Raw genomic sequence first — 24593 nt, 5'->3', positions numbered from 1 at the left:
CGCGGCGTGACAGGGGAATGTGGATCCATCCGTACGAGACAAGGGGATCTGAGAAGCTAGCTTGAGCCTACTCAACGCGTGGATGGAGATGCAAGATTGCTGCATCCTCGCATGTGCAGGTGGTCGTCCCTTAGGTACCTACATCCGGACTACAGACATCACGCTGCACATACATACAAACAATACAATACAATACACACGTTGCCACCCATCGGTGTTGTGCTGTACTGCAAAGGTCAGGGTCTAGGTCGAGGCCCTGCTAATTCATCTCATGGTGTCCCAACCTGCCGTTGCGTTGCAGATCCCAAAGGCATACTGCGCTGGGCACATTCTTGACATGAGGTGCATCATGTTGGCAGAGGTGCCTGGGTGAGACTGGCTGTGTCGCGGCCATTGGCTGTAGGCCGGGCCCACCTATCTCTTTTCTCTCTGGCCCCCCGGTTCCTCACCCCTCGACCCTCGCCCGCTCCCTCTCCCACCCGAGCCCGACGGGCAGCCATACAAGGCCATACTCAAATCAGCCGGTCAATGGCATGGGAGAGGGCAACGACGCCAAGCATGCCTCATCACCGAAGCCCTTCTCTGGCCGGCCAGGATGGGCCTACTGCCGTCCGCTGCCAAACACCTACTTTTAATAAGTTCTACCTAGTAGTAGTAGCCCGACCGGTAGTCTCTCTAAGCATACTGTGCACTGTATACAGGCCACACGTTTCCCCAGGCTAGTCGGTTGCAGTCGGGTGACTGTCAGCTGTCTCGTGTCATCGTTCATCGGCCTTGTGGTGACAGTGTGTTGTAGATGGGGCCCCTTCCTTCAACTTCGGTCAATCCACCACCCACCCACTGCCCTCCTCACCGCGCCAATTTTGGCCCCAGTTGTGCCAAGGCGTTGTTGGCAACTGGTAGGCGCCATTGTCAGGGGTGGGTAGGGAAGGCAAAGGGGAAGGAAGGAAAGGAAAGAAAAAGAGACGCGCATCCGCTGTTTCGTGTGCATGGATGCCGCGATTTGGGAAGGGTGTGTGGGTGTTGGGGTCAGTCTCCCAAAAGGCGCTTTGGGCGGGCGGCGTCACGTCAAATGGCTGAAGCGTCCCTGGATCCCCAAGGGCACGTCGGTCTCCCAAGCTCCAGGCGGGCTGGCGGGCTGGGCGGGCTGGCTGGGTTAGGCAGGTTCCCGCCTTGCTGTCGCTTGGGCGAGTGGACATGGCAGATCCCGGCACTTGCCTGTCAGGCTAAGCCCTTTCCGATGAGACCAGAGGTTGCCGGGGCGCGGATTAGGGACGCTTGCAGGACAGGACCCCAGTTGAGATTTCGACTGTGCTTGGGAGGAAGAGGTGTGCTGCGCAGTGTACTGACTGACTGCACTGTACCGTACCATTGGCGCCTCTTGCAATCGATCGATCGGTGTCTTCCTCCCGACCGTCTCCCGAGGGGGCTAAGACAACATGATAGCACCCCTCGAGGGCACACGGCGGGCTCCTCAGTACACTACAGTATACTACGTGTGCGTGCAGCAGAGACTGCCTTGATGTTCTGTCGGTCACGGAGACTCCTGCGGTCAGGAAAGGGACCCCCAGCTCCTGATCGCCACAAAAACCTTATTGCCCTGGTGGGCGAGGGACGACATTGGCAGCGGAGACGGTCTTGCGCAACATGCAAGGGTCTGGGTCTGTGCAAGATGAGCACCCGCAGCCCCTCTTCCAAGGGGGGTGCCCAGATACCCATGGCACTTGGGACCCCTTCGCAGCAGCCCGGTTTGTACACAGTATTTTCACAGCCAACACCGCACGCCCGCGCCGACGCCTACGCCCACGGCAGCCTTTGAGGGCTACGCCGGCCTTGTTGTTTAATCCTGGACTTCGGACGAAGGAATGGCTTCACTCGAGTGGTTGCAGCCTGTGCATGCTCTCCGTCCCAGACAGTTGCCATTCGGATCTGGGCTCAACCGGATACCCATCGCCTCGTCGCGGACCGACTGGCAACACGCTCGTTCCGTGGTGATCTGTACATGGCAGCCGACACCTGTACACACATACCAGCCAGCATGGTTGGGTGTACAAATACGGCATGTAGCACCTGGCCCTGCAGGTCGCTGTGGCCGTCTTCCCTTTTTTGCCGGGAGCTGCGTCCACGGATGGCTGATCTGAGTTGGCAACTCACGGATCTAGCCAGATCTGGACTGGCCGTCACGCAAGCCTGCCACCGGCGTGGGCCAGAGCTGTCGCGGTGGTGCCCGGTAGATCACCCTATGCTATGGGCAGTCTACCTTCGATCTCTCCCTGTCTGTGTGCACGGAGTAAAAGGCTTGCGTCGACTACTAGCCCGCAACAGCTGATAGAGTGGACGTGATGAGCCCGGTCGACTGATGGCAGGACAGCCATGCAGATGCCATGCCGTCAACAAGCCAGGAACATATCAAGGAGGTGTGTGCCGGCTTGCTAGTCAAGGACTGGAAGCCGTTGACATGTGTACATCCAGCTGCAATATCACCCGGCTCGTGCACACAAGCACACACGGGCGCGGAAAATACAAGACAAGACCGCTTGGTCGACTTGTTGGTCCTTGGGCCTCCAGTTGGCACGGCTTCCGCTGGCTGCGGTTGTTTTTAAACTCGACAATTGTTTCACAAGACTTCCTTGCGGCCAGTTGTGGGGGCCGGTGACCGGGAAGCGAATCTTCCATCCTGGGAGATCCAGGCTCGACCACCATCGCCAGTGAGGTTTGGGGAGAAGTGGCCAGGAGCATTATGCCCCTTGTAGCGCAGCGAAGCCATGGTGCCGTGTTCAAAATTAGGCGTCTCGTGTCGGCCCAGAAGGGAGGTGGTGCCTCCGGCCCATCATTCAATCTTACGGTCGTAGAGGTCATTGTTCCTCAACGCTGTCTTGCATGTTCGAGGACCGACAGGGTCGAGGGTCATGGGATCCCGCCCGCCAGACACGGGAGGGCCTCCGCTGTCAACAATCAGATCTGCGCCTGCATCTCCGCCTCGGCCAGGTGACGATGAGGATGTCGTGCAGCAGGCGAGCCAGCAAAGCGGTCAAAATGGATGCACCTGGACAATGGCAGCCCTCGTCCGTACCAGCAAGAATCTGACACACCTGTTGATGTGTGATCGTCGCAACTCAAAATTAACCGTCGAGCCTAGGGGCAGGGTTGCTTGTCGATGTGCCAGGAACCGGGGGTCGCATCACCCATTTTGCAGCTCCCTGGCTCTCCCAGGGCTGGGACTCGTCGATCCGTCCCCAGGAGCCCACCCACTAGCCCGACTAGCCCGCCGTTTCCGGGCTAGGGCCGTGATCAGCGTCGCTCCAAGGAAGCACCTGAGGCGAAAGAAGCCTGGAGCGAGAGCAACCCCTTCCCGAACAGAAATACGGATGAAGCTGAACGGAGGAGTCGTTCGTGAATGGCCGCACATGTATTGGAGATGGAGGGCCCAGGGCGGTAGTGAGAGGAGGCAGCTCGGAATAATTGTGTGTTTGTGGGCGGTGGGCACGGTCATAGGAAGCCCATCTCAATCTTCCAAGGGGCCCCACTGACCAGTCCGAAACGAGCTTCATCTCTTGTTCAAATGTTCCGTTCCTGTCCTCAGTGCATCGATTAAGCTCCATGTCAGGTCGAATGGGATGTGAGCACCGTAGCAGCCTCGGTGGCTGCAGCATTACCGCTACCGGCTGGTGTCCGACAGGGCGCCGTGAGGCATTGGAAAAGTCCCGAACTCATTGAGAACCATGGTGAGTTACAATGTGTTCGCATAGCAGCGATTTTATGAGTGCCTCCATCGATCTGACGCTGGCGCATGTAGACTTGGGTGGAGACCGGGAGAGAGTGTGTGCGTATGTGCGAGTGAGCGGGCATGAAGAAGGATGTTATTGTTCGTATACGATGCTCTCGCTCATGGGTTCCAGATGATCCAAATAATCTTCAGCGGCTGAAGCCAAGTGTTCGTGTCTGACCTCGCCGGCTCCTGTAATCTTGCAATGTACGTACTTGGGAGTCTTTTTTCTGTTGGCATACGGTGGCGCTCTTCAATGGACGGCTGTGATTGATCCTGTTGGTCTAAGCCAGCAGCCCCCATCCAGAGCAGAGGGTGCCACAGACCGACGGGCCCGCGTTTGATAGGTCGCCGGAGCCGGGGTCAATCAGGACTGAAGCCTGGCCTCCTCCTCCCACCCTGCCCGCTCACCGTGGGCGACTATGCGCGCCTGCGCGCATAGAGCGTGCGGCCCCTGGCCCCTGGCCCGCCTGATGTCGCATCATGCAAGGCTCCAAGCGACGACAGGCTGGCCGGCTGTGTTGGCAAGGCAGGCTGGCATGCGATCAGTCGTTGACAGGTGATATCGAGAGAGAGCCTAGGCGGCACGTCAAAGCCATATAGCTGATACGGCAGATTCTCTGGTGCGCCGGCACCAAGGTATAGGGCTGAAGGATCGGATATCTGCCATACAAGGAAGTGAGTGTGAGATGCATCAATCATGGACCTACCTTTACGTACGCAAGCTTAACTAATTCCCCGGATGTGAGATCAGCACCGGCGGCTGGGTTGCCGGATCACTCGCCGAGCTCGCTTCCGGTCTCGCCAATCAGGGACGGGACACCAGCCCCAGGTGACCCCAGAGCCAGTGCCGGAGGAGAAGGAGCGTCACTCAGGTGCCACTTCCAACGCCCACAACCACGACTACCTAGGTACAGACCGACGAAGAGCCACATAGCAACAGAGCTTACTATCTATCCTCTTCTTGCCCTTCAGAAGCTTTCTGCCATCCCAATCTGCTGCCTGCCGCCCCCGTAACTCTATTCAGCCCATGCTCAAGAACAGCACCTTTGTCTTGGGTTCCTCCACATCAGCAGTATCACTCTTGCACGTGTCTCGCCGCGGCCTTCTCATATCCTGTCGTCGGTGCATCTCCACGACGCCAATCACAATGGCACCTCCCAAGCCTGCTCAAGACTTTCTGGATTTCGTGAACGCCTCCCCAACTCGTAAGTCGTAACCCCGACCAACCAACACCAAGCTCCACAGTTTGCTCACGCGTCATCAGCCTACCATGCCGTCGCCTCTTCCGTGAAACTTTTCGAAGCGGCGGGCTTCAAAGGCATCAAGGAGAGGGACAACTGGTCCTCGGACTTGCAGCCCGGTGGCAAGTACTATCTCACCCGCAATGGTTCTTCCATTGTCGCCTTCGCCATCGGCAAGAAATGGGCTCCCGGGAGCTCCATTGCAATGATTGGCGCTCACACTGACTCGCCATGCTTGCGTATCAAGCCCGTCTCAAAGAAGACCAACGCTGGATTCTTGCAGGTCGGCGTTGAGACTTATGGTGGAGGTATCTGGCATTCCTGGTTCGACCGCGACCTGTCAATTGCAGGACGCGTCCTGGTCAAGGACTCGGCCGGCAACTTTGTACAGAAGCTCATCAAGGTCGACAAGCCCATCCTCCGCGTCCCCACTCTGGCCATCCACCTTGATAGGTCGGCCAATTTCGACCCAAATAAAGAAACCGAGTTGTTTCCCATCTGTGGCCTTGCGGCTGCCGAGCTGAACCGGACCGGAGTGAGCGAGAAGGAAGCAAAGAAGGAGGAGCCACCCGAGGCTGAGGGCGACGGCGAGTTTCAGCCCTTGAAAGCGATGACCCAGAGACACCACCCATATCTTCTGGAGATCATTGCACAACACGCCGGAGTTGAGACAGATGGCGTTATAGACTTCGAACTAGTGCTGTACGACACCCAGAAGTCCTGCTTCGGCGGTCTCAACGACGAGTTCATCTTCTCTCCGCGACTCGACAACCTCGGAATGACGTACTGCTCTGTATTGGGCCTTATAGAGTCGGTCAAGTCAGACAGTGCTCTGGACAACGAGTCGTCCATCCGTTTGATCACTTGCTTTGATCACGAAGAAATCGGCTCCACCTCCGCTCATGGGGCCAACTCAAACCTTTTGCCCGCTGTGCTTCGGCGTTTGTCGGTCCTGCCCAGAGGCAACTTTTCCGAGTCGGGCTCTGAGAAGTCATATGAGCATGTCAACCCAGACGATATCGCGACTGCTTTTGAACAGACCCTTTCCACGTCTTTCTTCGTCTCTGCAGACATGGCACACTCAGGTAAGTCATGGCTCTCAACCTAGTATCTGAACACGCTTGCTCACACTCAGCAGTGAACCCAAATTATCAACAGAAGTACGAGTCGAACCACCAACCTGAAATGAACAAGGGCACGGTCATCAAGAGTAAGCTTTCCATTCGGTCTCTACGGCTGTCCCGTGTCGAATGTGGACCTTGCTGACCCAAGCGCAGTCAACGCGAACCAACGTTACGCGACCAACTCCCCTGGTATTGTCCTCTTGCAGGAAGTTGCCAAGAAGGCAGGCGTGCCTCTCCAGCTCTTTGTGGTGCGAAATGACAGCTCATGTGGCAGCACCATCGGACCAATGCTTTCTGCGAAGATGGGTGTGCGCACCCTTGACCTCGGAAACCCGCAGCTTTCGATGCACTCGATCCGTGAAACTGGCGGTACATACGACGTTGAGCATGGCATCAAGTTGTTCGAGTCATTCTTGTCCAACTATACCGCTCTCGAGTCCAAAATTCTCGTTGATTAGATGAAAAACGAGGCATTCCCGTATTGTGTCGGTTGATCAAGGGTCTCTGAAGCCAGTGTTGCAGTTACCCTTCTGCGAGTGGCACCCTGCTACCAGCCACGGAACTGATGGTAGCATGTCAGAGAAGACGCCTCCGGTCCCAGTAGCTTGAGACTGGCAATATACACTTTTATCTCATGATCGGATCAACGCGTTCTCGCTGGGTTCCTCACAGGACTATAGTCCACCAAATACGAAGGTTCAACGCACAAGTCTTCAACTCGACCTCAATCTACGTGCCTACGATGGGGACACAGAAGGGGCAAACATCAAAGTCTTTGACCGATGAGGGTCTTTGTACTGAACGCTCCCTCTCATTCTGCTATCGCGTTCAGACTATCATCTCTCGTTCCAATGGCCATACTCGCCAGTGGTATCGAAATCTCCAGATCCGAATCTATCTTACGCCTGCATGTCCCGTCCCAACTCTCTTTACCAAATTCAAAATAGTCGAGTTGACCTGTTACACGAACACCTCGCATTACCAAAAACAAACATCCATCAAATATGCATGTCTTCGCGTTTCCATGCAGGAGCTTTCTCCTGATCGCGCCCTGTCCCCTTGCTGACAACCTCCGAACCCAGCACTGCCCTTCGCTTATGCATCCGTCTCGGGACTCTTTGCTTCCGCATGACAACTTATTTCGTTTCTGAGGCTCCGCCTTCAACAAAGAAAAAGAAGAAAATATCCCCAATCTCAGAGACACCCTACATACCCCCGGCGTCACGGCCTGTTCTCTTCGCGGGCCCTGCCCGTGCCGTCCGATCGAGCCATTCCACCCATTCCAGCTCGAGACCACCTATGCAAACGACGCAGCGAATGGTGTCCTCAACTCGCAAACCAATCTATTGCGAACTCTGCTGGCACCGCTGCTCATGCCTTTCTCTTGGGTCGAAGTGGGAGGGCGACTCTACGCGAACGTTCCGAATCATGAGCAGAGTTGCGCCCTTCCCTCGCCTATTTTGCTTGATTCTTCAGCCAAGCTCGCGGTCCTATCGGCGGCGAGCGCAGAAATCCATCGTTTCTCGACGCCGGCGTACCCTTAGTCTGCGGGTGAGGAACCGCTGCCACGGTTCTTGATGGAGCGAGACCGTTGGCTTGAGAGGCCGTCACACCGTTGACACCGGCACCAGCTGGCGAAGTGTAGTTCGGTGCCGGCGTCGACTGCCCGTTCGTGCGTGGCCGCTCTGCTGGCCCAACCGTGTCAGTGTCAGTGCCAGCGGACTCTGGAGCGGGCATCGAGTTTGCGGCACTCGACGATGCACCTGATTCGTTCATGGGCTGTGAGTCTCCGTTGGCACGACGAATTGCGAGTCCGTTGTTTTCTTGAGCCAAGATCAGGGCGGGAAACCCGTCGAGAAACGATGTAGCTTTCGGCAAGGATACGCCGCGGCGACGAGAAGCGCGCATGGGAAGGCCAAATACCGCCTGTCTGCTCACCTGTCTTGGACTTCTAAGTTTGCCCAGGTCGGAGGCTGCTTTCTCGAACCCCAACTTAAGCAGATAAAATTTGAGGCTTCTGACGTAGGCATCTATCAGGCCTGGAGATGCGGGCTCCACGGTGCTCTGATCGCTGGCCTTGGTACCATCTGGTCCATCGGCCGTTGTGGCGCTGGCTGGTTGACCACCAGGCACCGACTGATCCGCGTGTGTGTTAGGCGCCGTTGCTCCTTGGGCGTTCGGCAAGTTAGAGTTCTCCAATTCTTCCAGATCCGCGCGTCCGATCGTATTCAACCAAGCGCCTCGCGCCGGGCCCGGCCCTGGGGGTCTTCTCCCCGCTAAGTCATCGGCACGCAACTCATAAGCGGTTGAAAAGTGTGATCCCATAAAGAGGAGGAAATCTCGCATGTGAGATATCCCCCACCTCTCCAGAAGGTCGCCGCTGACGAACAACTCCAGCGCGTGGATCTGGCTCTGCCGCAACAGCTCTCCGGACCAGACGTACCACCAGTGGAACCTGCAGAGGTTGAACGGAGTGACGGCCGTGTCCCCCGAGCTCATCGTGCGGAACTCGCCGACGTGGCGCCGGTCATCAAAGTACTCGACGAACTCCCCGGCGTGATCCGGGTCGTGGATCCGGCAGTGGTCGCAGCCCGTGCGGCTCATACCCTCGAGGGGCCTCGGAATCTGGGCGTACAGTTTCCCGCTGTCGGGGTCCTCCCAGACGATATATTCCGAGGGATAGGATATCTTTCGGCGCCAGCGGGAGTCGTAGAGCCTCCACCGGATGAGATCCTGGGGCCGGTCCCCGCCTGGCAGCCCCGTTTGAGACAGGGCCGTGAAGTCGTGGTTCCTCAGAGCCTTGTCGCCCGCGAACGAGCCGATGCTTGCACCTGCAGGTAGGTTGAGCCTAACGGGCACTACTTTGGCGCCCTGAAGCCCCCAATGTCTGTCGTCGATGGGCCCCGGGGAGCGAGTATAGATGGTACCGTATTTCATCTCCCACTCCACGGCGGCGGGAGCAATCACGCGGTGGATGGCATCGATATCGTCTTCGGAAAGCCTTCCGAACGTTTTCCTGTTAGCGCTGGCTTTTGTGATCCAGAGCTCGGGATACTCGACTGGGATTGGGACTCCAAAGTGGTCGATAGAGGGGTTGGCCAGCAGGGCGGAGATTGATGGAGCTTGGCTGATCTCCATGTATCCGTCATGCGTCTGAGGTGGGGGATTCTGGCTCTCCATCTTGGCTGGTGAAGAAAAGAGTCGAGGTGGCTTTGTAGGGTCACAGAATTGCTGTCTGCTCCTGATGGTGGGTGACGAGCTCTGAGATGTGACTTGAGCGCGAAGCTAACGAGTGATGGGTTGTGTTCGGGGTCTTTGGTAGTATATGACCCAGTTCTTGACTTTGTGTCGATTTCTTTGATTTCTTCGCGCCTTGAGAGGGCAGATGTGCCGTCAGGTGGACTGGTGGGTATCCTTGGCTTCGTCTGGCGATAGATCAGAGAGCGAAGATGCAGATCTGATTATCCTGTTTGTTTGAAATTCGAATAGCAAGCCTCGCGATGCTATGCTATGAGTCTGGTCGAACGAAAAGATGTGAGCGAGTGTGAGGGTTTGTGTGTGAGTGTGTGAGAGAGGTGGGTGTGCGTGGTAGGCGTGTTGGGTCTTCGAAAATGGAAAATATGAAGATGTAGCTGGCGTGATCTTCACGCCCGCTCTAAAGACATCCCATTTTGTCCAACTTTCTGCACGAGCACGGTAATCTGTTGTCTGGGTCCTGTTTCCTTGAATATGAGAGTCTGGTTTCATGTCAGGACCGAGCCGGCTGCTAGCACTAAACGACTAGGTCGTCGACTCTTGCTCGAAATCTTTTGGGTGCCGGGCACCAGCCGTGTGGCTTGCAGGTTGTGAAGTGGGATGGCCTTTCTCCCCAGAACCTGTTTCGACTGGCCTTGGAAGTCTGGGACTCTCCAACACTGTTTGTGGGCAGACTAAGACTACCTACGTGAGCAGGTGCTCACCTAGTCTGTGTTAGACATCCAACTAAGAGACTAAAGTAAGTAGCGGCACCTCGATGACTGCCTGAGCAGCCGGCAGCACATCAGAAAAGTCCTTTCGAATTATGCAGGCACTTTATGTTTTAGGGAAACAGGCCTGAAAAGAGCTACGAGTTGTCTAGACTTTGGTAGATATGTAGGTGCATCAGGCCGTTTAGTTTTCGCTTGTGTGCCTAGTCAAATGCAATATCTCGCATGCAATCACTCTTCAACGAATTGCTATACATGATCCTGACTGTATTTGTATGCACGTGCTTTACTTCGCGCTGATCCTCAAGCCGTCGAAATATCTGTAGACACAACAGGGCAGTCAACAACTTTCTCGTATTGACTAGTTTTGAATACACTTTGAGCCAAAGCCGAACAGTGTGGCTATGCGGCAAGGGAACTAAGCTAACTAATCCAGTGCTCAAATACGTACCCTAAGGTACACACATCACCTAGTCACTACTCATCGAGACACTTCGCTATTGGGCAAAGACGTCGTGACGGTACAGTTTTATAAGACTGCACTGTGTTGTCCAGGCTTTCTAGACAATTCTGACCTTTTTGCAAACTCAGCATTTCGCAGCGGCGTAGGGAGCCGTCTCACACGTATTTAGTGATATCCACCACCACCTCTTCATGTATGTAGCGGATAGCGTTCATATCTTTATGCAAATCGGATTTGGGGGGGGGGGGGATATCTTTTTTCTCTATCTATTCATCCAAACAAACAAATTCGTCTGTTCCGTATGGCCGATGCTCTCTTCCTCTCAACCCCATAGCATCCAACATGTAGCTCTGTCCTGGCGCATGCTGCACACTTGTCTAGAGCGCCTGCTTGATCTTGTCTCCAAACTAATTATGTATGTCGCTGGGTCCACCAAAATTCCGACCCTCAGAGTGAGGCTAGCTGGGAACAGCTACGCGGTCGCCCGCGTAAGTCAAGGCCACTGGCAGGGATGTGAAATCACAAACTCGGCGGAAGGAATCGACTTCTTCCCCTCGACGGCACAAGGGATTTCCTACTTGCTCCCACTCAGCCTCGTCAGATAGTTTAGGAAAGCTTTCTTGTCCGTCGACAGACACTGCAAGAACTCGTTCCCGTCAATTCCCAGGCTCGGGAACAGGCTTGACTGCAGGTGCCTGATGAAGGTGTCGCCTGTCTTGGCGTAGATGGTTTGCTCCAGCTGGACGATCTCATTCATGACCTGTCGGGTCTGTGCGTCCGACGGATTAAACTGTGGGTCCCTCAGAACCTCCCAGCAGATGGGGTGGAAGCGTTCAATGACAAAACCGTCGAAGCCCGGGATAAGGGGTGCTGGGGAGCCTGTGGGCGGTGACGGGTTGTTTGAAATACTAGCGACGTCCGGGCCACCCCAGACAGACGTCATCTTTATCATGAGGCCAAAAGCCAGTCTGCTAGTTGACATGTTGTTGTGAGAGACCGTTCTGGCAAGCGTCATGATGGAAGAGATGAGGGACTCGAAATATCCCTGGTTCGTCTCGCTCACGAGCACTCCTCCCAGGTCGTGCTGAAGGATGATTTGGATGAAGTGAAGATATTCCCTTTTCAGCTCGCCGAGTTGGATCTCGTCATCAGTACCGCTGGCTGGCTGCGACAGGCCCTCGAAGATGCGTTGCAATAATGGTGTCAGCAGCATGTTGAGGATGTCGTAGATTTCACCCTTGAAGTTGAAAACGATCTGCTCCAGCAGGCGCAGGAACATGGCCATCTCGTCGTGCGATGAGCTCTGAGAAAGCAAGCCCTCGATCCACTGCGGCAGCTGAGGCAGCACGGTCGCTCCAAGCGCGCCAAGGAGGCGAGAGAAAGCCGAGCGACAGGCTGTCCGGATTTCACGGTTAGTGTTCAATTCCTTGAGCGCCACAAGAATGGCCTCTGCCACACGAGAGAAAACCTCAGAGATCTCCTTGGGTGGTGGCGGCTGCTTGTTCACGTTACCGCCCGCCGACGAGTCAGCAAACCCATGGGCTAATATCCCCAGGGCTGTTATAATGTGATGGACTTGAAGAATCGCCTGCGTGTCACCAGACTTTGCTCTTGGCAAGTTCTGTTGCATATCCGCAAACAGGGGCTCCATGATTGTTCGAGCGTACAGTACTTGCTGTTCGACTGGGGTGCTGTTGGTTGATGAGATGCATCCTATGGCTTCGAACAAGTAGCACTGGTTGGTGAAAGCGGCATCCGCCGAGTGGTCAGACTCGTCGGAGGACATGTCGTCATCGGCTTCATCGCCAGGCACTTCGGCCTTGATCGACAGCAAATCGCTGATAGACTGGATGACTGTTTCAGTCATGCCTGACACTTGGGCACGCAGCTGCTTGACCAGGCGGTAGAATAAGTACCACGATCTCATGCGAACTCGAAGGTGGTCATGGTGGACCAGCCGGACGAAGTTTTCCAGTACTCGTGGTATGTACTCCTGGCGGTTCTCGAAGAAGACAGCATATCGAACGCAGATCTCCATGTACTGCAAAAGGATCGCAGGGTGTGGAAAGTTGGAGATATCTGCAGGTTCTTGTCAGTACGAATGTAACACAAATCAAAGGAGATTGTGCTCGTGGCTTACCTGATTCTACCATCTTCGACATGATCACCAGGAGCCTCTCCGCGGCAGCACTGTTGGGCTGAGACTTCCCAACGAGCCCCGAATTTGGCAGAGCAAGCTCACCAAACAGGTACATCTCATGCAAGGCCAGGTCCAAGTCTCTCCAGTCCATCTGGGAGCCCTGCTGATCAAGCGTCTGGAACGTGTTCGCAACGAGGTTGCTCAGGATCTCCATGTAGAGATTCTGGTCGACAGCAGCCACGCTCTTTTGTAGGTTTTGCAGCCGTTTTCTAAGTTCTTGGAATTCTGCCTCATCCGTTTGCTCATCCTCGTGGCCCCAAGACGCAGTCTCGTCGTACCTCATCTTCATGATAATAGCATTCAGAATGTTTGGAAGCAATTCCGAGTACCGAGGCGGCAGAGGGCTGATCTTGCGGAAGAAGGTGAGGACATCGGTCAGGGAGGGGATAACGGAGGAGCAGACCTCGTCAAACTCGTCTGAGAAGAACCGAAGGAGCAGGGGAAGGAAATCATGCAAGTGCTGCTCGGCTTTGGGAGCGGAATCCTCACTGAACGATTCAAGCACCTTGACCACGTCCGTCATGACCACGTTGACGAGCTTCGCCACAGCCTCGGCCAAGTCAGTATCGTATTTGGGCGTGCCCCTGTACTGATTCAACGGTGGGCTGTTGACGAGCTCCGCGACAATCTGCTGGAGGCCGAGGAAACCAATCAGTTCCATCTTGTCAGCGGGCTTCATCTTCTTGGAGGTGATTTCTGTGTAGGCGTCGACAGCAGCATCCCGGACCTTGTCCGTGTCGCCTTTGGTCCGGCCGATGAGAGGCAGCAGAAGGTTGATCATGTCCTGCTGGATGACCAGCGTGATATCAATCCACTGCACCCACTTCCCCAGGACCTTGAGGGTCATCTCGATGATCTTGTCATTCTGGTCCTGGTACTGCGCCAGGATCTCCTGCCAAGAGCGAACAACCTTCTGCATGTCCCTTTCCCTCACAAGGTCCTTCAGGTCAACATTCCGGTTGGCCTCGTCCGGCTGGCGGGAGAGCAGCTGGTCTGCTATCTCGTCATGGACGGCAAGCAGGATACGCAGGTACAGCACGCACCCGGCCGGGTTGTCCCTCCTGTCGCTCCCGGGCAGACTCGTCATGGACAAGAAATCGTCCATAAAGGTCTCCCATCCTTGCTTGTACAGCCGAACAAACAGGAACGTCAAGGTCTGTGTCAGCTTGTTCTGGAGGGTGGGCGAGTCGAGCTGGTCCGGGTTGGTGGAGTAGCTCCGCTTGACGTAGTCGAGGAAGGTATCCTTTAGTGCCGCCAGCTGGCCCGGGTCGGACTCGATTATGATGGCGTTGTTAATGACCTCGAGGCAGACGACGCGGATGACCTCAGTCGGCTGAGGATCGCGGACGAACAGAGAAACGCAGGCCTGCCATCCTTGCCTGTCGGACCTCAGGTTGGCGAGGAAGGAGAAGGCCTGTTGCTTGAGAGCCTGATCGGACTGCGGGTTCCATGCTATCTCGATAGCATTCTCGATCTGTACCAGCGTGGTCTCACAATCAGTTCCAGAGCTCCAAGCGGTAGGGAAACGAGGCACGAGCACGAGCACATGGTGACTGGGGAGGAGACGTCGGCCGGGAACGAGAGAGAAATCTGCCGTACCTGGCTCTCCATACTGACGCAAGCTCCTCAGAGGAGGTTCGCCAGGGGAAGGGACGTCGAACTCGGAAATGTAAATGGTCGACACGAGGGCTGCTATGACGTGCGGATCGTGTACGTTTGTCGGAGGCAAGCATGCAGCATTGTATCTTGGGTGGAGGGCGGGGCAGCTATCAAAGGCTCATGCTGGGGCCGGATGAGCAGAAGAGATGCAAGGCAGGCAGGGCAGCACAGGGCAGGGCAGGCGCTCGGCAAAAAGTCAAACCACGCACCCGCGGACCAAGTTCTCCTTGCGGGCAATTATGACGAGGGTAGCTGTTGATATTTATTGGCTTGGGGTCGATTGGGCGTTGGGAGCGGAACAAAGCAGCAGGCGGGTGGGTTGAGTTGGGCTGGGTTGGTTACGGAATATCTCATTACGGTGGCGCCCTGCCCTGCCCAGCTAGACTGACTGCCTAGGCAGGTATCCATCCGTACCGGACGGCAGGCCAAGTACCTGGTGGTGGTGGGGCAATCAAAAATAAAGGGCTTGCAGCGGCTCCGGGGCTGGGCCTGTCCATCCTGTCATCCATGCTCACCCGGCGCATTCCATCCCACTAGGCCGGCCTTCTAACGGCACACGGCCACGTGCCGCATTGTTCGTCCAAACCTTTTCTACGTAAACATCCAGGTGCTGATCCCGCAACCTCAACTGCATCACGCAAAAGGAGCCCACGGACTGGCAGGCTGGAAAGTATTTTATTTGCCATGGCACCGATCGCCTCGTGCGCGAACACGGCCCCTGGTCATCTTCGGAAACTCATGCAGCCCCCATGATGAAAAAGAACAAACGTCCCCTATCGCGATTAGGAATCTCAATGCTGCCCTGGACATTTCGTAATCGTCCGTATACCGTAGAACGCCGGCCCTGACCTCTCCGTTTTCAAAGCTCAACCTCCCCAATACAGAGTCTAGATAGCCTAGGACGACGTCTTCTTCTTCTTCTTGGGAGGCGACTCCGCGTCGTCATCTCCCTCGTCTCCGTCGTCGTCGGCAACCCCGCTGTCCGCGTCGTCTGATCCGCTGCCAGACCCGGAGCTCTCGTGGTCGGAATCGAACTCCTCTGCGACGTCGGATTCCGACTCAGTGTGGAAGTCCTCATCGACACTCTCCTCGTCCTCGTCTGCTGAGCCGCGATCCGCCGCGCCGCCGACGACCTCCTCATCCGAGCTCAGCTCCTGTGCGCGCAACGCCTGCTTAAGCAGCTTCTCGTCCTCGTCGATCTCGTTCTTGACCCGCAGGCCCTTCAGCTTGAAGAAAGACTCGAGTGCCTTCAGATCGTCCCGGTTAATGTTGCTGAATTGCTGCGACCCGGCACCCTTCATCTGCACTGTGATGTCAAAGGTAGAAAGAGCCGACACCGCGCCGCTGACACGGGAGAAGGTTACAGACTGCGTCTGCTCGAAGGAAATATAGGTGGCCGGTTTTGGCACGAACATGAAGGCCTTCTCCAGCAGGTAGAGGAAGCCCTCGCTAGCCTTGATGGAACACTTGATCGCCTGCTGTTGACGGTGCCTGTTTGCATGTTAGCCAGGATCCTTCCTGGAGATCGAAGCGAGTGGACTCACGTCTCAAAGTCCTTTGCAGGCGTGGACACCTTCTTGTTGGACAGACCCCGGAAAATCTTAGTCACCACCTGGTGCATGGGTTCCTCGTAATGTGCCTCCAATTTGCCATCGTACGTCTCCTTGCGCATCTCCTCGCTCATGTTCAAGTCGATGGTGCTCTCGTCGTCCCTCTTGAACTGCATCACAACGAAAGGATACCGCGTCTGACCTTGGCGCAGAGGAGGATCCAGGCCGATGGTGAGCAGAAAGTGGACGTCGTCCGGCTTAGGGAGGACCATGAACTTCTTAACAGCATCGTACTGCACCTTGTAGTCGTATGTCTTGCCGCGAAGTCGGAAGGACGTGAGGTACATGTCGATATCGAAACGGCCTCTGGGCGTAAGGTGGAGGACATCCTGGAAGGTGGCGACGGTATCGCCAGCCGTGTCTCCAATGTCCGCCTTGTCCAACAGAGTCTGGTAAAACAGCTGCGCAGCCTGGACCTCCTCCTCGTCAGCGTCGCTGCCAGCCTCCTCGCCTTCGGCCTCCTTCTTTGTAGTCGTCCCTGGAATGTAGAACCGCATCTCGACCATCTGGTCCATTGCTGCGGCTGCCTTGCGGCCCTTGGTGGCTTGGCCGTTAGCCTTCTCCCCGTCATTGTTGGCGAGCTCGACAGCGATCTCGTTTCGGCCTGCCAGGTTGGTGTTGGCGATCTCGGAATAAGGAATCTCGAAGGCTGGTCGATTCTGGACGCTGAAGGTGAGCTCGCCCTTTGTGAACTCCGCCTTGCCCCAGTTCCAGCCCCGCAGTGAGTGGTCCTTTGTGTCGAGGGCATGACCGTACCAGTTCTTGAAGACCCGGGTCAATCGCTCGTGGTCCTGTCGCATTTGTCAGGGATCTATGGTCATGGTAGAATGTCTGCATGGGTGGCGAACCTCTTGCTGGAAACCGTCGAGCTGCATCACCTCGGAATTTCGCTGCAGAATCTTGACCTCGTAGCCTTTCGAAGCTCGACTCCAGTGTGCGCCGGCGATGTTGCTCGATTCGAGGGTGACTGCATCGCCACCGCCGGCGGGCTTCCAACCAAGTCCGGCTTCAGAGAATCGGCATTTGCCGCTCTCCTTGGACAGGTCCAAGTAGATGTTATCGAAGCTCTCCCTGAGGTCGGCCATCTCGTCAGCTCGGCTCGCCACGTTTGCGACATTAGGTGGAATCGGAACTCGGTCTTCGGGGGAGGATTCCACAATGGGGGGACCTACATCGACATCTTGAAAGCCTAGGAATGGTTGATGAATGAAGATGCTGGAGGTTGCTGCGAACTGCTGTCGCAATTGCAGGAGGGAAAAGTTGGAGGTGCAGCGAAGTGCTTGCCTAAAAAGGTGCCGCATATACGCGACGCGTTAATGGTTGCTACCCACCCTGCAACGAGCCGGCCCCATAGCTACCAAGGCCGGCCCACGGACCACCTCACTCCAGCAAACAAGCTTCAGAAAAGTACCGAAGTACCTAGGTACTGGCCTGATGAGCATGCGGATTCAATATCCAGAAATCCAGGATTCAAAGCACCTGCACATCATTCATAAGTCCTGAAAGGATATACGTGTCACCAGAACTTTACAGATAACCAGTCCTACTTGTAGAAACTACTCCTTTATACGTGGGGATGTCTCTGGCCACACTCCATTCACTGTGCATTAGTAGCTTCCGTTCTTTTCCAGCTATTGGGCTGCACCCAGTCCCACTATGCCATCTTACACATGCCGACCAGGTCAAACATTCCATGGACGGCAGTATGGGCAGGCTCTGCTGAACTACAACCAAACCCTGACAAGCCCCAAGTCGTGGTCAACCGACTTCACACCCAGCCTTGACTACATCGCCTTTCCATCCTTCACCTTGAAGCTCCTCGCCCTCAATTCCTTCTGCTTCTCAGCCCACTGGATCCGTGCCTCATCCACAATCTCACCAACGTCACGGTTGAGGTCGGACGACAATCCCGGCCCCACCAGCGGCTCATGGTCCCTGCTCCCTCCGGCCGTGAGAGACTCGGTGGAGGCCGACTTCCTCAGCTGGACGCCCGCGGCGGAGCTCCGCTCCTCGATCTTCTTCTTGAGGAACGCCTTGGCCGGTGACGCGAAGAAACCCATGCTCAGCGCGACGCCGACCACCGGGTAGAAGTAGACCCGAGCCCACACCTTGATGCTGTCCGCGAAGCCCAGCACCAGGAACGGGGTCGTCACGAAGGAGAAGGCGCACTGCGTCACTAGATAGGAGAAGAAGTCGTAGTATGGCTTGAGGGACGTGGGTTGTTGGGTGACCGGGTCGATGAAGAAAGGCCGGAAGTACCGCCGGAAGTCTGTCGTTACTTGTTAACACACAAATCTCTAGGGCCTGCAGCAGTAAATGAACACTTACTCTTCGCCACGGTCTGTATGAAGCTAGCCAACACGAAAGTGAGGTAATACCCAGGGTAGAAGCCGTGCCAGATCGCGCTCGTCGTGAAGGTTGCCAAGCTAGCCCTGAACCCGGGCTTCTTGCCCCTCGGCGTGACCCTCAGGTAGATGTAGTGCCGCAGCCACAGGTTCGTCTTGATGTTCCAGTTTTCCAGATACGCCCTCGTGTTCTGTGCGCTCTCCACGCCCCAGGGGTAGATGTTGCTCAGCCGGTTCCAGCTGACCTTGCCTGTGACGGGGTCGAAGCCGTTGTACCCGAGGCCCGCCAGGATGCAGGCGCCCTCGGTCATGGACCAGACCCCGTAGTACTTCATGCGCGCTGTGAAGTTGGTCATGTGCAGCACCCACAGGCGCCGGGGCAGGCTGTAGGTCATGTAGCTGTCGTCCAGGAGCAGGTCCGTGTTGTACCAGCCCGAGAAGTTGAGGAAGCACAGGACCCATACGAGACCAGTCGCCAGCTTCCACATCGAAGGCGTAGCGCTGCGTGGGATGCGGCGCTTCTTGCGCGTCGGCGGCTTCTTTGCTGGGTCCGCGGTCGCGGGCACCTCAAACATGCTCAGGTCGAGCCACCGCCTGTACTCGGCGAAGTCCATTGCCGGGCCACACAGCAGGGATGGGAAGAAGAAGACGTAGCCGGCGTAGTCCAGCAGGCTGGGCAGCTCCTTCAGGACCCTGTCCTTCTGGAAGTCCGACATCTGGTCCTCCGGCAGCGTGCCGTCGGCCACGTTCCAGCAGAACGCGCTCAGCTTCATGACCAGGACCATCTGGGCGCCCGTGATGTCCACGCTCGAGGGGTCGTTCGCAAACTGCCGGTCCAGCTGGTTTACGCTCATGTGGACCATGAGGAAGACGAAGGCGATCCAGGGCATGTAGGGACTTCCGCGCAGATAGTAGGCGATGCCATATGCGCCACCGGCAGCGATGAGAATGGTTCGCAAGCCACCCCACAGGTCGAAGAGACCAACTAGGTAGAAGACACCGACCCTTCACAAAAGCACACGAGTTAGCAAAATACTCTCACACTCCTCTCGTTCCCTGCTCGCTTGGTCAAGTTCTTCGTCCGGCCCAGAACGTACGCAGCGCTGAATAGATTCTTGTATGCCGGCGTCGCATCAGGGACTCGCTTCAGCAGTCCTGCCAACGGATATGAGAGCAAGATCGAGAAAATGAGCTTGACTGCAGTAGATTGTGGACATCAGCATCATACAGAACAGCCCGGCATGTTTGAGCCTCAGGGGCATCAGCTCACGCTCATCCGGGCCGGCGCCAACAAGGCCCGCCAGGTAGACAAAGGCTGTCAAGTCACCGAAGTCAGCACATGAGCACCCAAAATGAAGACCTATGGTTCAGGAGCTTACGAGCATGTATGTAGGGCAACATCCTGAATGCCAGGGGGGGGGGGCGGCTGCTGCTGTATGTTGGGAGGAGACAGCTTCGGATCAGGGGAAGGCGGCTTGTCAGTCCATGCCTCTCACAGACGTGTAGTGTCCTTGATCTATTCTATGAAAACGAAAGACCAAAAGAAAGTGGTTAAGACCAAAGCAAGTAACAATGGCAGGACTCCTGTCCTGCGTAGAGGGTTCCCGGTAAAAACTTAGTTCTATTTGTTGGGGAGTTTTGGCTCTAGCCTCACGACTCGGCAGCTTTTTGAGGTCAGGCTTGGTACACCTTGCCTGGTGTGATGTCATGCGCCAGTGTCTTATGCGCTTCTGTTTACCGGAGGCGGTGGGTGGGCCGGGCCACCAATACATTTACCCGGGGTCTCAAGCACGCCTCCTGTTTAGTGTGGCTGTAACGAGAAATCAGCTGGGCAAAGTTGAGCATTACTGACCCAAGTGAACACATGTGTGTTTCAATGATTTGGATCACTTGACTTTAGAATTTCAGCTTTGAAGAGCGATAAGCAGACTCTCGGCAGCTTATTCACTTCCTCCAGTTGACAATTGGCAAACTCGATTTTATCCATTCACAACTGCAAAAGAACGACCAAAACCTGTGCTAAACCAGCTGGAATTTCATAAGTATCGTGAATTAATTGTAATATAATCTCCGCCTGGAGCATGCAAATTATGCATGACATCCTGCATCTCTGGGATGCCAGCCTCTGGCGCCTCATAATCATTTGCTACTGAGCACATTGGTCCTCTACCATCAGCAAGGACGCGCCAAACGCCATCCCGCGAAGTGCACCTCTTCCATGTGTGGCATCCATCATTAAAGCTGTAGTAGTCATACACACGTGTGACGGCTTACAGGACACAGTCCGTTCGCCCAATTCTATTCCAGGAACAAACCCAGAGTGCAAGAATGGGAAGGGTAAACTGATTTACAAGGATGAAACCCAAATATGATGCCCCAGTGTTTGCCTGTTCCAAAATCGTGGGGGCTCATGGTTGAGCAATGCCAGTTCCACACCCGCATCAGATGCAAGTGGGCCGCCCAAGCTTGTTGACGCCTTCGAGGATCACTTGCTTCTCGCTCTTCTATGACATCGAAGCATCCTTATTGCTCTGCGAACTGGCGCTCATCACGGGCTGTTGCGTTGGCAGCGAGTTCTTGGACTGCTCGGTCGACCGAATCTTTGCCCAGGCATAGACAATGCCGCTGATGAAGCCCAGGATGATGGCCGAAACGCTGCCGAACGTGACCGGAGCGGCGAAGAAGATGAGACCGGAGACAGCGATGGGCAGCTTGTTGAGGGCGCCGACCATGGAGTAGGTCGTTGAAGAGGTGACACGAATGCACCAGGCCGAGCAGTAGGAGATAAAGATGGCCGCCAGACCGGAGTAGATCATGCCGATGATCAGCGCGTTGCGGGACTCCTCGGGGAAGTTGAGTTGAAGGTTCGCAGAGCTCCAGTCCTCAAAGATGAGGGAAGCAACGATGAGCGTGGGGATGGTGAGCAAGTTGTTGTAGAACATCGCTGTGGAAGATTAGCCAACGGTCCCGTCACAATCGTGGTAGGGGTTCCACCTACAGTCCCAGTCCTTGAAGTTCATCTTCTTGATGACCTTCCGCATGGTCAAGACATATGAAGCGGTGCAAAAGACATTCATTCCCATCCATGCGTAACCCGCATTCAAGGTCGACACGCTAACAGACGCGTCGTATCCACCCGACAGGGCAGCCTGGATATCCGCCCACGCGGCGATAATGGAGCTGAGGACCATCAATCCGAAGGAGAGCAGGGCTATCGGCGTCACCTCTCCGCCGAACCAGAGGACCTCTCCATATGCAATGACGATGATGGTCAGGTTCTTGAAGATCGTGTAGACAGGTACCGACAGGAACTGGAGGGACTTGGTGCTCGTGTAGATCATGCCCACGAGTAGCAGAGAGATCGGGTACCCTGGATGCTGTCAGTCTCTGGCATTCTCCAGCGCATTCGTGTGTGTTCGACGCACATTTCTTGGCCTTTTCCGTGTCGAAGGGGGCCAGACTCGTGATCATGCCCACTTTCTTGCAGATCAAGATGGCAGCGATACAGACGATGGACTACTCCGATGGTCAGCGGGATCCTCCTCTGATGTGTCTTTGCGCGGATCGAGGCATACCTGGACAGCCAGATAGAAAAGGTTCAAGTTCCAGTTCTTGCCAGAGACGCAGTACTTGTTGACCACGGTCATGGAGATGGACGACAAGCAGTACGCGAGAATAGAGACGCCGGGGTTGTTCTGGACCTTGGCGAGCTTGTCGTGCAGCCCCGGAGGACTGACTCTGTGAGACGCCCTTCGCTCGAGAAAGCTGTCCTTCTCTTCGCGGAAGGAGTCGCCCCTCTCGGGCATGCGCAGCACGAAGTCATCACTTTTCTTGTCTGAAGACATCTTGGCTGCCGTTTATTTTGTTTCCAGACCAATTCTCGCACCGGTTGAACGAAGGACTGCGGGCGAAGAACACGAGTGTCGAGTTCAGGGGCTGGATGTCGTCCAACGGTGAGCCCGGGGGGCTTTTGCTCGGATGGAGAGGACGGAGGGAGAAGGTCGACGGGACTGAGTGTAGCCAGTAATTCGAGCGTCCGTCCAGTGCTGCGGGCAAGAGCTGGTCACAAAGACTCTCGGGAAGCTGAAAAGGTCTGGCTTTGCTCTTCGCTTTGCAGGTGAGGAAGGGAGACGCGTCAGGACTGGAGGCGGCGCAAAAAGGGAGCGGGTTGATTGCGATACCTGTTAACAAATTATTCCGGCTTCCAGACCGACCACATGCATGCACGCCCCTTTCTCTCCCCAGGCACTCCAGCCAGATCGGGGGAGACAGTGTACCGAGGGGGGCCTGGCTAGGTAACACTGCAAGATTAGTGGCTGCTGTCAGGGTCCCAAGGTTCAAGCCTCGGCCGCGCATCTCTGGGCGGTGCATTGTAAATTTAGAACAACCGGTTTGCCCCAGAAAAATTCAACACGAGCCACGTCGTTATAGTCTACTGCAAGTACACAGTAAGCAACACACCTTGCCCGAGAGAGAGATGAACTGTAGACGATTTATTTCGATCTACTGTAGAGGACTCCCCAAGAAGATGACCCTACGCAGCGTAGAAGACGATGGGCAAACCGGAATGGTACGAAGAGCGGAACTCTGAGAGCATCTACGTGCTCCAGATAGATTACCGTAGGCCCCAAGCTATCATTCAACATCATGATGTTCTCAGGTCGTTCTGTATTGTCGCATGCCTACGCGCTGCACCAAGCACAAGACACAGCAATACAGAATATGCGTGCACGCATGCTACATTAATTTGGTTTTGATGGTGAATCGCGCGTAACAATGTACATCTGCTACATCTCGAGGCCAGTCTGTTCCCTCTTCGCCGCCTTCCGCAGTCTTCTTCTCTCCACCTACGCAGCAGCCATTATAGTATCGCCCTGATCTGTCAAGTCGGCGGGATCTTCGCCTCTCTCCTCGCTCGTCTCCTCCTTGATGGCCTTCTTGTCCCCCGCCTCCGGCGAGCCCTCCTCCCCCGGCGGCACGGGGAAGTTCAGATGCTTCCAGTCCTCAATCTCCTCCGTCACTGACCTCAGCCTGTCCCGGATGCTCTCGATGGCGTAGCTACCAAGCAGGAGCCGCAGTGGAGGGTACGAGCAGTGTCCCAGCTGCCAGACCAGCTCGGCGCACTTGACCGCGCTCGTGGGCTGTCGGTCGCCCAGCCATGTCACCATCCTCTTCGCATGCAAGGCCGGAGACGATTCCTGGCTGTATGGCTCGCTGGCAGGCTTGATGAGGAAGTGGCCCCACGTCGGCAGCGGGTTGGTCTGCGAGTCTGGCTCGTCCCTGCGGACCAGGCCCGGCTCTACCAGCGTGGCCTTGAGGTTGAACGCGTCGATTTCGTACAGCATCGCCTCGATGAGGCCTTCCACGGCGTACTTTGTCGCGCAGTACGGGCCCAGCCCCGGGACCCCCAGCGCACCCGAGGTGGAGCTGAAGATGAGGTAGCGGCCGGCCTGCTGCTGCCGGAAGTACGGCAGGATGGACTGGAGGATGTGCAGGGTGCCCATGAAGTTGGTCTCGAACTGGTTGCGGATCTCGTGCTCGTCCTGGTCCTCGCACGCGCCAATGACGCCGTAGCCGGAGCAGTTGGCCACGATGTCGACGCGGCCGAAGTGCTCCAGCGCCCGCTCGTAGACGCGGGTCACCGAGTCCCGCGCCCTCACATCGCATTGCAGATTGAGGCAATGGTCCTGCAGGCCGGCATCACTAGGCTGGGGCGACTCGAAATTCCGCCCCACGCTGGCGACGAGGTCTCCATGTGAAAGTGCGCTCCTCACGAGAGATCGCCCCATGTGGCCGGTGCCACCAAAGACCTTGAGGCGCGTTAGATACGAACGAAGCGAAGTGCGACTGCTTTCTGAAAGGACTACTTACAACCCATACTTGCTGCTTCGTGGGGCTGCCTGGCTGGGGGGGATCGCAGCTCGCAGGTAACTGCAGTTTCCTCGCCTGTTCAGAGTTCAGATCTAGAGAGCTCCCCGACGCCATGTTGGATGAGATTGAGACTACTCCTGAGGGTGAGGATAGCCAGGCGTTCAGGTCTGATTATGGTGAAAGTTTGGCAAAAGCATGCGCAGGGACGGAGACGTCTCCTAATGTCCACAGCCAGCGCAGAATCGCGGTTGCACTTGTGAAAGGGCCAATTGCCGTGAAAACTACTGGGACGCTGCTTCCAGCTCGTTTACACCGACCGGATTGGCTGTCCAGCTTGGCATAGTGA

General features: G+C 56.0%; 7 protein-coding genes across 7 annotated transcripts; 1 reads left to right on the top strand and 6 right to left on the bottom strand.

The window, feature by feature from the left end:
• Window positions 1-4916: 4916 nt before the first annotated feature.
• On the top strand, window positions 4917-6592 carry INS49_006927 (uncharacterized protein; the record flags this gene model as incomplete). The annotated part of the gene is made up of 4 exons (XM_043167694.1): window positions 4917-4974; window positions 5034-6095; window positions 6149-6220; window positions 6288-6592. 4 exons carry the CDS (start codon window positions 4917-4919, stop codon window positions 6590-6592), a joined length of 1497 nt encoding a protein of 498 aa, XP_043028838.1.
• A 997-nt stretch (window positions 6593-7589) lies between these two features.
• INS49_006926 (uncharacterized protein) lies at window positions 7590-9314 on the bottom strand (the record flags this gene model as incomplete). The annotated part of the gene is made up of 1 exon (XM_043167693.1): window positions 7590-9314. The coding sequence occupies one exon, from the start codon at window positions 9312-9314 to the stop codon at window positions 7590-7592; it is 1725 nt and encodes a 574-aa protein (XP_043028837.1).
• A 1822-nt stretch (window positions 9315-11136) lies between these two features.
• INS49_006925 (uncharacterized protein) lies at window positions 11137-14373 on the bottom strand (the record flags this gene model as incomplete). The annotated part of the gene is made up of 3 exons (XM_043167692.1): window positions 11137-12641; window positions 12703-14236; window positions 14362-14373. The coding sequence occupies 3 exons, from the start codon at window positions 14371-14373 to the stop codon at window positions 11137-11139; spliced, it is 3051 nt and encodes a 1016-aa protein (XP_043028836.1).
• A 944-nt stretch (window positions 14374-15317) lies between these two features.
• On the bottom strand, window positions 15318-17211 carry INS49_006924 (uncharacterized protein; the record flags this gene model as incomplete). The annotated part of the gene is made up of 4 exons (XM_043167691.1): window positions 15318-15912; window positions 15966-16822; window positions 16880-17102; window positions 17204-17211. The coding sequence occupies 4 exons, from the start codon at window positions 17209-17211 to the stop codon at window positions 15318-15320; spliced, it is 1683 nt and encodes a 560-aa protein (XP_043028835.1).
• A 604-nt stretch (window positions 17212-17815) lies between these two features.
• Window positions 17816-19777, bottom strand: INS49_006923 (uncharacterized protein; the record flags this gene model as incomplete). The annotated part of the gene is made up of 5 exons (XM_043167690.1): window positions 17816-18300; window positions 18360-19381; window positions 19474-19573; window positions 19647-19691; window positions 19756-19777. The coding sequence occupies 5 exons, from the start codon at window positions 19775-19777 to the stop codon at window positions 17816-17818; spliced, it is 1674 nt and encodes a 557-aa protein (XP_043028834.1).
• Window positions 19778-20880: 1103 nt separating this feature from the next.
• On the bottom strand, window positions 20881-22221 carry INS49_006922 (uncharacterized protein; the record flags this gene model as incomplete). The annotated part of the gene is made up of 4 exons (XM_043167689.1): window positions 20881-21320; window positions 21375-21746; window positions 21802-21892; window positions 21952-22221. The coding sequence occupies 4 exons, from the start codon at window positions 22219-22221 to the stop codon at window positions 20881-20883; spliced, it is 1173 nt and encodes a 390-aa protein (XP_043028833.1).
• A 1002-nt stretch (window positions 22222-23223) lies between these two features.
• INS49_006921 (uncharacterized protein) lies at window positions 23224-24361 on the bottom strand (the record flags this gene model as incomplete). The annotated part of the gene is made up of 2 exons (XM_043167688.1): window positions 23224-24186; window positions 24248-24361. 2 exons carry the CDS (start codon window positions 24359-24361, stop codon window positions 23224-23226), a joined length of 1077 nt encoding a protein of 358 aa, XP_043028832.1.
• Between the last annotated feature and the right edge of the window lie 232 nt (window positions 24362-24593).

This window comes from Diaporthe citri (assembly GCF_014595645.1).
Source record: "Diaporthe citri strain NFHF-8-4 chromosome Unknown scaffold_2, whole genome shotgun sequence".
Classification (NCBI taxonomy): domain Eukaryota; kingdom Fungi; phylum Ascomycota; class Sordariomycetes; order Diaporthales; family Diaporthaceae; genus Diaporthe; species Diaporthe citri.
Note: the sequence above shows the minus strand (reverse complement) of the source record. Positions and strands in the feature narration are given on the sequence as shown.